The 13,406-nt window shown below is 51.2% G+C and overlaps 1 protein-coding gene across 1 annotated transcript; it reads left to right on the top strand.

The window, feature by feature from the left end:
- Positions 1 to 3,305: 3,305 nt before the first annotated feature.
- fscn2b (fascin actin-bundling protein 2b, retinal) lies at positions 3,306 to 12,977 on the top strand (the record flags this gene model as incomplete). The annotated part of the gene is made up of 6 exons (XM_084485691.1): positions 3,306 to 3,398; positions 3,646 to 4,372; positions 11,682 to 11,838; positions 12,175 to 12,296; positions 12,402 to 12,569; positions 12,772 to 12,977. The coding sequence occupies 6 exons, from the start codon at positions 3,306 to 3,308 to the stop codon at positions 12,975 to 12,977; spliced, it is 1,473 nt and encodes a 490-aa protein (XP_084341817.1).
- Between the last annotated feature and the right edge of the window lie 429 nt (positions 12,978 to 13,406).

The raw sequence follows: 13,406 nt of genomic DNA, 5'->3' as shown, positions 1-13,406 counted from the left end.
GGGGGTGTTGGAGGAGGGTAGTGGTGTTGGGAGTGAGGGTGGTGGCGGAGGGAGGGTGGTGGTGGTGGTGATGGAGGCAGGGTAGTGGTGGTGGTGGTGGTGGGAGGGTGGTGGTATCAGTGCTGGGAGGGTGTCGCAGATGCTGGTGGTGTCGGTGGTGGTGGTGCTGGTGGTGCTGGCGGGAGGGTGGGTGACACCGCTAAAACATCTGGTTGGCTATTGACAGGCGTCGGCATGCCGATGGCGACCGGGGCGCCGGCCGCATCAACAGACGATGACACGGGCCCCCGGGGCCACAGTGGGGGAGCTAATGATGCGTGGGATAGGATACACACAAGGAGGGGACTGCACTTACCCTGATAATAGTCATAGTAATGAAAATAATAGCACCGATCACAATAGCACTGCAGTGGATGGCCTTTTGTTATTTATTAGTGAATACTATGTGTGAAAGCTGTTTTTTTCTTTGTGTGTGTGTGTGTGTGTGTGCGTGCACGTGTGTGTGTGTGTGTGTGTGTGTGTGTGTGTGTGTGTGTGTGTGTGTGTGTGTGTGTCTGTCTGTGTCTGTCTGTCTGTCTGTCTGTCTGTCTGTCTGTTTCTCTTGAGCACATTAGACTTTTGGTTCTGTTAGTCCTGTGTTGTGATTTCATTCTGTGTTCTGAGTGTTTTGTTGAAGAAGTAAAGTGTGAGAGAGAGAGAAGGGCTTTCTGACGTACAAGAAAGCACGCTGAGGAGAAGGACGAACACACTTTGGCAAGAGCCTTTTGTTTAAAAGTGTTTTTCATGTGTTTTGAATATGCTTCAGAATAAATGTGATACAAATTGATCAAAGGCATATGGAACGACGTGCACGTGTCTTGTTCGTCGTGTTGAATTACAGAGCGGGAGCACCCTCTGTTGGCCATGCAGAGTAGGGCACGTAGATTCGTAATTAAGAAGAACTGGATAGTGAATAGTTTAGTTAGAATGTTTTGGAATAACGACTGCTTTGAGTGCTTGTTTGCTTGTGTGTGTGTGTGGGGGGGGGGGGGGGGTTGCGTGTATGTGTGTGTGTGTGTGTGTGTGTGTGTGTGTGTGTGTGTGTGTGTGTGTGTGTGTGTGTGTGTGTGTGTGTGTGTGCGCGTGTGCATGTTTGCACGTGTAAGGAGGGCAATGGCTAGGGACAGCAATGGCAAAAGACTAGCCTGGTTTGAAGAACTGAGCTCAACTGCTCACTGAGTTTACCTGTTAAAAAACAGCCCTTACAGTGATCATCCTTCTGCTCCTCTCCTCCGCCATCCTTCAGTCTCGCCCTCACTCTCACTGCCTCACCCCCCCCTCACCCCCACCACCACTAGCTCCACCTCTCTGACACCCAGGCCCACTCTGGAGAGCCTGACCCAGCAGGCTGCCATCAGAGAGGCTGTGTAATGAATCCCAGGCTGGGGCATGTAAGAGGAGCTGCCTTGGCCTACCGCCCCCAAGGATAAGGCAGCGTTCTGGTTTCAACAACTCTCCCTGTGTGTCCCTGTATGAGTGTGTGTGTGTGTGTGTGTGTGTGTGTGTGTGTGTGTGTGTGTGTGTGTGTGTGTGTGTTTGCGTGTATGAATGCATATCTGTATTTGCATTGCCTTGTCCATCTGTTTGAGTGTGTATGTGTGTGTGTGTGTGTGTGTGTGTGTGTGTGTGTGTGTGTATGCGTGCATGCTCATGTACATATCTGCATTTGCTTTGCCCATGCAGATACACACGTGCACATACATGCAAACACGTTTGAACAAAATGTGTTTGCATGTATGTGCACGTGTGTATCTGCATTTGCATGGCCGTGTGCATGTGTGTTTGTGTGGTAAGTATGTATGTGTGCACGGTGTGTGTGGGTGTGTGGGTGTATGTGCTTATCTGCATTTGGACTTTTGACGAAAAAGTGTTTATGTGTGCATCTGCAAAACATTTGCGTGTGTGCGTGTGCGCGTGCGTGTGTGCGTGTGCGCGTGTGTGTGTGTGTGTCCACATCTTGAAGACTGTTGTTTCAAGATGTGTGCCTTTGCGGCCCACACACGCGTGCACGTGCCTTGTTTCTAGTTACCTCGTCTTTGTGTATAAACCGCCGCGTGATAAAGGGAGGCGGGGACGAGAGAGTAGAGCAGTATAAAGAGCCAGAGAAAGGTAGGATTACACACATATGGGGAGAGTGAGAGAGAGAGAGAGAGAGAGAGAGAGAGAGATAGAGAGAGATAGAGAGAGAGTGAGCTTAAGGACAACAGACTTCTACAAGAGACTAAGAAGAGTCTTTGTCAGCTCAGCAAAGTGACAGCCGTCGGTCTCGGTGCTCTGCAGTGCACGCCATGGAGTAAAAAAAAAAAAAGAAGAAATGTAACCAGTGGCAACGCATCCAGGAACCGAACACGGAACATGTCTCTCGCCGCACCTGTGACCGCCACGCCGCCGGACCCCCGGGCTACAAGCACAACCACCAGAGTGAAGAGCACCCTTCTCTGAGCTCAGGGCCATCGCCCTCGGTGAAAGAGTGACACCTGTGTTACCACGACAACAGACAGGTGATAGCCGGTGCGAAGGGGAGGGGGTGGGGGAAGTAGTAGGATGCTATTTGCATCTGATCCAGGGGCAAGCTAGAGGTGGGGGCAGTGGGGGGGGGGTACAAAGAGAGAGAGAGAGAGAGAGAGAAAGAGAGAGAGAGAGAGAGAGAGAGAGAGAGAGGGGAGAGAGGGACAGCGTTGGTGATGTCATTCCGGATCTAACCGTTGGGACCTCATTGATATTAATCCAGATTAGAAGGGGTTGTAGGGGGAAGTTGGGGGTAACCAGGGGCAACCAGGAGTAGCCAGCGACAACGGCCCTGAGAGATAGAAAATTTGGGCCAAGGAGAGGGGAAGGACTAGGATTCAGTCCAGCGAGGTAACAAGAGAGCGAAAGAGAGAGACAGAATTTGAAAAACATATTTTCAGTGAGAAAAAAAAAGGGGAAAAAAGAGAAACTTCCTAAACCTGGAAGCTGGAATTAGAACGCCGGAACGTGCTGTGAAGGAAGCCACAAAACCACAGTAAGTAAATTAGGAGGCTGGAAGAATGTCTTAGAAAGGAGTCAGAGGTTGTGGGAGGGTGTAGGAAAGGGCGGGGGTGGGTAGTGGTCTGTGGTCTGGTGAGTTGCTTTATATACTGTACCTTAATGAATTGATTTCCTGTCCCTCTGCCTTTCTCATTTCATCACTCTCTGTAGTCTCACCTCCTGCCTGACAACTATTTGCCGTTATTTAACCGCTCTCCCGTCTCCTGTTCTTTGCTGCTGCTGGACTGCAGGTCATCATGCCTGCTAATGGGAACCGGCCCTTAAAGCTGCAGTTTGGCCTCATCAATTATGAGAGCCGCTACCTGACTGCAGAGGCCTTCGGCTTTAAGGTACAAGCATATGCCGTGTCATAACACACCGGACATCCAGGTGTTGCACTGACTATAGGAGGCTATTAGAAATATATAGACCCCTCCTAACCTTTGCACTGTCTTGTTTCCTGTACCCCATGAAGAGCCGCACTGTGCCGCACACACCGACCACAGTGTCAGGCGCCGAGCCGCAACATTCAAAGTGAAGTCACGTTCTTTTCAAGTGTGTTCACGTCTCACTCGCCCCCCCCCCTGTCGCCTCCAGGTGAACGCCTCGGCGCCCAGCCTGAAGAAGAAGCAGATCTGGACCCTGGAGCAGGAGTCCCACGACAGCCAGGTGGTCTACCTGCGCAGCCACCTGGGCCGCTACCTGGCCTCGGACCAGGACGGCCGGGTGACCTGCGAGGCGGATGGCCGCCACTCCGACTGCCGCTTCCTGATCGCGGCGCGCTCCGACGGCCGCTGGGCGCTGCAGTCGGAGCGGCACCAGCGCTTCTTCGGCGGCTCCCGCGACTACCTGTCCTGCTTCGCCCAGGCCATCACGGACGCCGAGCTGTGGGCACTCCACCTGGCGCTCCACCCGCAGGTCAACCTGCTCTCCGTGGCCCGCAAGCGCTACGCCCACCTGGCCACGGAGGACGGCGAGGTGGCGGTGGACCGCAACATCCCGTGGGGCGTGGAGGCCCTGCTGATCATGGTGTACCGGGACGGCAGCTACGGCCTCAAGACCAGCGACGGCCGTTTCCTGGGCAACGACGGGAAGCTGGTGGCGCTGAGCGGCAAGGCCACCGCGTACACGCTGGAGCTCAAGTGCGGCAAGCTGGCGTTTAAGGACTGCGAGGGGAAGTACCTGTCGCCCATGGGCCCCACCGGCACCCTGAGGTCCGGCCGCTGCTCCAAGCCGGGGAAGGACGAGCTGTTTGACCTGGAGGAGAGCCACCCGCAGGTGGTGCTGATGGCGGCCAATCGGCGATACGTGTCCATAAGGCAAGGTAGGAACCTAGGCCGATGAGAGCAGACGTACGTAGAGTGCGTCGTGGCCGCGGGGGGCGTGTACACCTTCAATGATGTGAACCCTGTTTTGGTCATTAAGCAAGACGCTTTTATCCAAAGCGACTGACAGTTGATTTGGAAGGAGCGAGGTTGGGGGTGAGGTGCCTTGCTCAAGGATGCCTAGTGGGAGTCTGAGGACATTGGGGATCGAACACCCAACACATGTAAAAGCTGGTTGTAGGCGAGGAAATAGGCACACACATGCAGAGATCAAACCACAAACTCATTTCCCTAACACTCCTTGACTCATGGAGTGACTGCCTGCAGAGAATCACACATTTCAAGTTCCACGCGCGGTACACATAAAGTACCTTACTCTGCTTCGGTGGAACTTGATTAATGATAAGGTGAGGCGAGCATACACTTAACTCCCACGCACTCACCTAAGGGAGTAGAGTGACCACTACCTACATCCTCATCCACTACTACAATTACCACTACAGGTCTACCATTATACAGTGCACTGATACACCCCACGGGAAACCGAGCCTCTCTATGTACAGGAACTACATTAATGGACTGACGCGATGAATATTCACAGGCCGACGGTGAGCAGACTACTCTCCGGTGATTGGCAGCTGATGGGGGTGGTAATTATGGATAATGTGTTCTTTGGTGTTCGTGGGCCTTAATCTGCATATCCACAATATGACGAGCCTCTCAGATCTTTCCAGGATACCCGGGTTGGGGATGGGTCACATTGGATGTTGCACTACTGAAGTGTTTGCTGGAATGAAGGGTTTGATCCAAAATAGGTGGGTGGATTAGGGAAAGTTAAGTTTGTTAATTGTTAGTATTCTCTCAATCAACATGACTGAGGGCAAGCCATACTGATCTGTGTTACATTCCTATTTGATATTAATATTCAGCTCAGGGGCTAGCCATCTTGCCCAAGGATGGGTGCTGACATTGGGGGGATCAAACTCAGTACCTTTTTCACTGAGAGACAAATGTCCCCTCATCCCCCGTCCCCTGTCCCCCGCATCCCCCATCAAAAATGTTTTTTCTGTAAGTGTGACAAATTGTCACTGTCAAACTGAGAGTCATAACAAACATATAACTCTCTACAAACTATCAACATCATGATGTTTAAAACCGAGGTTAGCATCAACTAACTACACATTCTTGTGACCTCTGATACAGCCGCTTCCCTTTTGCTTCAGTCTATCGCTGGGGTGGGTTTCCGCTGATCAGCTTGGACCTGATCAGCGCGCAGGCCGGTCAGCCCCCCACGGCTGGGCTGATGGATTACCGCCGCCCCTCTCGTTCCGGCCCACAGACACACAATAAGACACAGCTCGAATTTGCAGTAAAGTAAACAACAGGCAGCAACACGCCGGTCAGATTGGATTATTCCTTCCAGCGCTGTATGGGGCCAACCCCGGGCACCTCGCCCTGAGGTCCTTTCCTGTCGCTGCTCCAAATGGGTGAAAGGACTGGAGGATTGGAAAGCGGTTTGGGTTCGAGACCAATAGCGTTTGTCACCACCGGGCCATACACGGCCGTGACACTGGTCGGCGGGCGGCAGATTCTTGTCTGTGGGCTAGGGTTACCCCGGCCAGGCGCTGAATGCTGTAACTGTATCGCTGCTTCGTCATTGTTCGTGGAGAGTAGTGAGGGGCTGGAGGCAATAACCAAATGACTAACGACACACACACACACACTCACATGCACACACACACACAGACAGACACACAGACACACACCCACAGAGACACACATACACGCACTCACACGTGCACGCCCATACAGACAGACAGATAGACAGACACACACACGCACCCACACAAATACACACGCACACTCACGCACACACACACACTCACACACACACACACACACAGCAAACTGATTGGTTATGAGATCTGTATAGCCACAGGGCGGGGGGGATAATGGTTGTGACGCACATTGTAACAAAACATGGATTCCCAAAGCGCTGTCGTGTGTTGTGATACCGGAACTGCATTAGCGGTAACGGCAGGGTGATGGCCAAGATTTTAGGAATTAATACAGCAAGATACACGACAGTGGCCTCAGGTCGTCGCTATTGCCTGTCCCGGTTTTTGCACTCGGACTCTCTGTGTACTCTATGTAAATGCACTGACGGAAATGTACCGAGGTGCAAGACGCTACTGAGAAAGAATGAGGCAGTATCCGATACAGGCATGCACACACATGCAAAAAATATTCCCATTTCTCTCCCCCTTTCCCCCCCCCTCCCCTTCCTCTCTCTCTACGTGTACACTTGTCCTGTGCAAACAAAAGCTTTCTCTTTCCCTGACACAGTTGTCCACACGCACGGTCCCACTGGTTTGCCAACATTGAGCTGAGGTGAGCACATTGAATTATTGATGGAGTCGGGCCCCAGTTCATAGAAGGTCTGGAAACCCTAGCTGATTCTTTACCTGGGCCAAATCCTCTCCCCCTCGCGGGCACCCTGGTTAAGGGATGCAGTGGCAGCGCACCGGTCAGCGTTCTCTCCCTGATAGACAGGCACGGACATGAAGGAGAATGTGGCTTAACCTTTTTTTTTTTACAAAAACGACTTCCAAGGATGCAACCCCCCCCCCCCCCCCCCCCCCCCCACAACACTGTCAAAATGCAACGGACACGATTCAAAAAGTTTGCTGGGAGTTGCCCGACCCGCTCACAGCGTCTCTCTCGGTGTTAGGGGGTCCTGGGAGCGCAGAGAGCACGTGTAGGCTCAGGTTGTACACAAATCCCAGAAGGTGGAGGAGGTCACACTGCGGGAGGTGGGGTGGGAGATTTTACATGACATTTGTGAAACACAGGGAAAGAAATGCTACATAATGGATGCTCCAGAGACAGAGTCAGGCTCGCGTTCCTGTAGTCCTCACAGCCACACATCTCAAGCGGCTTTAATATTCAATGCAATTCTGTGGTCACTCCCAGACTCGCCGTCTTTTTGGTCTAAAACCCCAACAGGTAAAAAGACACAGAGATGGGGTTTCTACTCCAACGTGGCTAGGAGCACAGACATTGCAAGTTGGGCATGAGGCATACGAGCAAAACAACAGGAAAGTACGAAAGAACAAGGATCACAAGCTGAGTGGGGAGAGGAGGGGCCAGGCGACAGGAAGCAGGAAGTGAGATGAACCCAGTCCACAAATGAATGGGGAAAGAGAAGAAAAGTAAAAAAAAATATGAATCCCAAGGGGGAGCAATGCAGAGGGAGACATAGATAGGGGAGGGAGAGAGAGGGAGAGAGACAGATAGACAAACACACAGTAGAATGGACACCAGGATAACAGTGCAGAGGGATTCTCAGAGGACATAGGGACAATAGGGGCAGGTGGTGGTGGGGAGGGGTAGACAGGTAGACAGCCCGGTACACCTATTGTCACCCTGTGCGTTCGCACATAAATCAACCAGTTTAGCTGGGGAGCCCAAGGGAGCCCAGGTGTCATGCTGACTATTTTAAGTGCAAACATGGTAAGAATGTTAGCATTAACAAGTGGTTGAACAATGACATTTCTTTGTTGCATTGCATTTTCTGTGTGGGAGCTTACAGGGACAAAGGAGTACACACACACAGACAAAACGATTTCCATGGTTCTGCTTCTTGGTTCTGCTCTGTATGTCCCTGGCCCTGTGTGTGTGTGTGTGTGTGTGTGTGTGTGTGTGTGTGTGTGTGTGTGTGTGTGTGTGTGTGTGTGTGTGTGTGTGTGTGTGTGTGTGTGTGTGTGTGCGTGCGTGCATGCGTGCGTGCGTGTGCGTGTGTGTGTGTGTGTGTGTGCATATGTGTTGTCAATTGAGATGGCCTTGCCGTTGTTTCTCTCATCACCTGCTTGTGATCCCTCGAAAAAGGAGATGGGGAGGGGAGTACACACGTACACACACAAGCACACGTACACACACACAGGCATACGTACTAAACACATAGCATGTAGAGTACAGAGTTGAAAAAGCTTGAATACGCCCATGTACACACACACACACACACACACACGCACACAAGCAATGGTGTCATACTTAGAAAGCACTTGGACACACACGCACACACACACACACGCAATGACACACACACATACCTTCTCAAAGCCCCAGGACTAGCAACAGACAAGAGAGAAAGATGAATAGAGGGTTAGACAGGAAAGGAAAATGCAATAGTGAAAGATGGGAAGGCTGAAAGAAAGGAGAAAATAGGCGATAGTGGGGTTGGTACGCATCACGTTACCATTAATAATGGATGTCAGAGCCATCTACCGCTGATTGATTAGTCAGGCCTGCTTCAGTTCCAGGACAACACCCAAAAGTGGAACTTGAACTTGCAACTGGTCTAAAATGTTTCACTTCTAAGATATATGCATGTGTGCATGTGCATGTGTATGTGTGTGTGTGTGTGTGTGTGTGTGTGTGTGTGTGTGTTTGTGTATGTCAACATCCCCAAAATTGTAAATATTCCCTGAGCGTGTTGTGTGAGGAACATAAGCAATGCAGAGAGCTCTGCTACCGCGATACAGAGCTCCACATCATCTACATGTACCGCACCCTGCCGTGTGTCTCCATGGTGGCCAGAGAGCCTGCTTGGTATGCCTGACCAGGGGCAGGAACAGGGGGAGGAGGAGGAGGGGGAGGAGGAGGAGGAGGAGGAGGAGGTGGGGGGTCAGAGATGGTCTCTCAGATAAATTAGTCCCCGGTGCTGTGACTGATATCTCCGGATTCATGGCTTGGGTTCCATCCTATCCAATCTCTTCCCACGTTCTCCATTTCATGCCCTTTCTCATCCCTCCATCTCCATCTTCCTCACGCCCCCCACCCCCACCACCACCACCCCCAACCCCACCGCCATCACCACCACCATCACCCCCACCCCTCCATCTCTCTTCTTTTGTCTTTCGGTCCGTCAGATAGGTGTGGCGAGAGATCAGCTGAGCCCACACCCAACCCCCCACCCCCCAAACCGCCCCCATACTCGTCTCTCTCAGTTGGATTAGTGTGAAATGGACATGTTAAATTGATAAACAGAGCATGACATTGAGTTGGGATGAGAGAGAGATTGAGAAATAGAGAGATGAAAGGGAGGGAGGAGAGGGAGGGAGTGGGAGAGAGTGAGAGAGAGAGATGATGGGGGACAATGGTTCTTTGGATAGCGCATAGAAAGCACAGAGGACGGGGAAGAGGAGGGAGTGGTTCCATTCAAACAGATAGTTTAATCAGCAGTGTAGACTGAAAAGAACTGTTTATCCAATGTGTGCGTGCGTGCGAGTGTGTGCACTCAGGCAACTGTGTCCTTACAGGGCTTATAGTGAATACACATCACATGAATGGACTTGTCCACAGACTGTGATTCGTCAGTGAAAGACAAGAAAGTGACCGACCTCTTGGTGACAAGCCAGGACCACCCTGGGCACACATGCACACACTGGTACAGCTAGAGGGCTGCGTAAAGCGTTGATTCATCCATTTATACAGTCGTACATTTGTGGATTTTGAAAAAAAAAAATGCAGACTTTATTAATTCTTCAGTCGATTTTGGTTCAGCGGTACCGGTGATTATCAGTTCGACCTACTAAACCCAGAACACGCAATCCTCTCTTGTTCCCTATTTACACCTTCATCGAACTGCAAGGGAAAGGATTGTGCGGATCGTCGTCCAATTATGATTGGATTGATCACAGTGATGAAGGGGGCAGGGCCGGGGCAGGAAGGTGGGAAGGAAAACAGGGCAGGGAGGTGAACAAGAAGGACGACGGATATAGAAGAGGGAGAGAGAGGAGGCCAGATGAGCAGAGCAGCATGAGATAGAGGAATAACGGGTTATTAAAGGATTATGAAAGAAAAGTGGGTGGGGGGTGGGGGGGGCTTTGGGGGGGGGACTCTTTACTCTACTGCAATCTGTCCAGGGATGTCTGGGAACGTCATGAGTCAGCTTTGGCCCAAAATACGTATTATCATAATGTTAAGATCTAGGGAGAAGTAGAGAAGTAACTATTAGAACAGATTTGCCATGTCTTTCACAGCCATAATAACAGATTTCACCACCTGGCTACCACACAACCGACCCTTAAGCAGCATTCAACCAGGGCATTATCCCTGTGTGTGTGTGTGTGTGTGTGTGTGTGTGTGTGTGTGTGTGTGTGTGTGTGTGTGTGTGTGTGTGCGTGTGTGCATACGTGCGTGTGTGCATGCATTCAAATTCTTGGGTTGATAATGACAAGCTCTCAGCCAAGTGAGAGTTCCATGTGAAACTAATTGGATTCTAAGCTATATTCACTAATTGTTTTGTCAGTCAAAAGGTGCCTATTTTGTGCCCGGGTGTTAATTAAGCAGTGTCATTCATAAAAAAACAACGGAACCCATTAACGGTGATCATTATTGTTAGAGAACGTGGAGCCATGCCATTACGGTATTGCTGTAAATACGCTTCGGTCGGCCGTGCTTTGTGTACCAGGCTTTCGTTTGGCTAGGCTTTGCACATATGCTCTGAAACGCTCACAAGATACATACACGCTTGCGTCCACCTGTGTGAGCTTTCTCCTGTGTGGACCTAGATGTACAATTTTTATACAAAGAGCATGTTTGTATTAATAAACACAGTATCCTGGTATGGGATTAAGTCTAACAACGTACAGCTGGAGCAAACACACTGGTGAGCTTTTGAGTTGCAGCCAGGGAGGTAGATGAGACCCAGATGGAATAATAAGTGATGGTGTTTGTGATTAGGGCGGGGGTGGGGGTTGGGGGGGGGGGGGTCAGCGGTATGCAGAGCCTCTTGCTGTGTCACCCAACCCCCCTCCCCTCCCCTCCCCCCCCCCCCCCCCATACACTTCATTCAGCAATCAGTGAGCATAGGCCAGGTCTAGGGGGTTATGCCCGGTCTGAGCCACTTTTAAGGGTGCCCAACATTCAAGGATCACGCGCGTGATTACACACTACCCCACGCTGGGCTGAAGCTAAACATAACAATACAGCGCTGATTAGGAGTTGTGTTGCGGTGTTCCCGCCGCTAAGTAGGTGGGGTCCACAAGTCGGCCCACTACAGCCGCGCTGAAAACACAATGAAGAGCAGCGGAGGTCAACGGAGTCATAGGCTTTATTTTCACCTTGTTTACAATGAAGTAAATCAAATACGCCACTTGGGTCAAACTGCGTTCAATTCAAAAAGATATCTCCCCCACCTTGTGAGCACTGAGCGCCGGGTAAAGCAGGTAAGGTGAGGTTCTGCATTTTGATGACTTCCGACCGCCCTGCTTGTTAAATGCTGATTCGTTCGACTATTCCCAGGAGTCAGCCTGTCGGCCAATCAGGAAGACGAGACGGACATGGAGACGTTCCAGATGGAGATCGACAGGGAGACGAAGAAGTGCATCTTCCGGACCAGTCAGGGGAACTACTGGGCCCTGGTGGCTCACGGAGGCATACAGACCACGGCCACCGACATGTAAGAGACGCCACAGGGAACTCCGGACAAGTGGGTGGGGATCGTTCACAGAGTCACTTACTAGCAAAGAGAGAGAGAGGATAATAAATACATGATGTGCCTTAATTCACAAGGGATAAACCCCATGCACATGTGTTGAATAATAAATACACACCGACAGATTGTAGGCCTACTGAGTCTCTCCGGGTGGTCGGCGATAGTAGGCTGTTAGAAAGTTGAGTACAATAAAAGTATCTCCAGTTATGATGATATCAGCCTGTATGAAGACTATTTAATTCTGCTTTATTTTATACTTTTATGCTCCTTTTTTAACATTTGTCACCCTCTAAAATAAAGATCAGCCGACACCATGTTCGCACTGGAGTGGCTGGGTAACAGAATGGCGCTACGAGCCAACAACGGTAAATACGTCTGCACCAAGAAAAATGGCCAGCTACTAGCCGTTAGCGACGCCATTGGTAAGCCCCTGTTTATCGAACTGATCTCTTTAATGTTTTTTGCACTCTGTGAAACCTTAACCATTATCTTTACGCTCTGTTCCTTTGCTGCCCTCATGTGACCAGGCGAAGACGAGCAGTTCAATCTGAAGTTGATCAATCGACCAATGCTGATCCTCAAAGGGGAGAACGGCTACATCTGCCACCACAAGACTTCCAACACGCTAGACGCCAGTCGATCTGTCTACGACATCTTCACCTTAAGCTTCAACGACGGGGCGTACCACATCAAAGGTACACAACACACACACACACACACACACACATACACATCCTAAAGCACACTACGGGCCTTCAGTTTATTCATGGTTCCTCCTCAACACAGACAACTGACGTGACATAGTTGCGATCACAGTTGGCACCCTTATGATTGGAACCCCGCCCAGTGGGTCACACGTCAACACCCTATACGTTGTCTCGGCCCGTCCCCGTGCAGGCGTGAGCGGGCGGTTCTGGTACGTGAACAGCGGCGGGCTGGTGTGCGCCGACGGCGAGACCCCGGAGGACTTCACCCTGGAGTTCCCGGAGCACGGCCGCATCGCCGTCCGCGGCAAGAACGGCAAATACCTCCGCGGAGACCAAGGGGGCACCCTGAAGGGCGACGGACTCAGCGCCAACAGCTCGGCCCTGTGGGAGTACTGATCCCGGACCCCCCCCACCACCACCCCCACCCTCAACCCCCACCCCCACCACCACCACCAACGCTCCTCCTCCTGCTTCTGCAAGAGGGCAGGTCACCCATCTACGAGCTCTTGCCCCTTTAAGGAATAATCGTGCTCCGACAGCCTCGAGTTAATCTGGACCTGAAGGATAGGCCGGCTGCCTGAGGCCTCTTGTTCGCCCTTAGGTGCAGTTCCGGTCTTTGGAGACCGAAAGGCAGAGCAGTGTTTAAAAGTGTAATTTGAAAAAAAGGTCCTGAGCTTACGCCCAACCGATATTCTCTATCCAAGTGTCCACGTAATAAATCAGATCCCAGCCCCCCCCCTGCCCCTCCCACAGCATCAAAATGTGGTACCCCATTCGCAGAACTCTTTTGACTATTTAGTCATTTAGCAGACTCTTCTATCGAAA

The sequence above is a fragment of the Micromesistius poutassou genome (genome assembly GCF_964030765.1).
Source record: "Micromesistius poutassou genome assembly, chromosome: 21".
In the NCBI taxonomy this organism is placed as follows: domain Eukaryota; kingdom Metazoa; phylum Chordata; class Actinopteri; order Gadiformes; family Gadidae; genus Micromesistius; species Micromesistius poutassou.
Note: the sequence above shows the minus strand (reverse complement) of the source record. Positions and strands in the feature narration are given on the sequence as shown.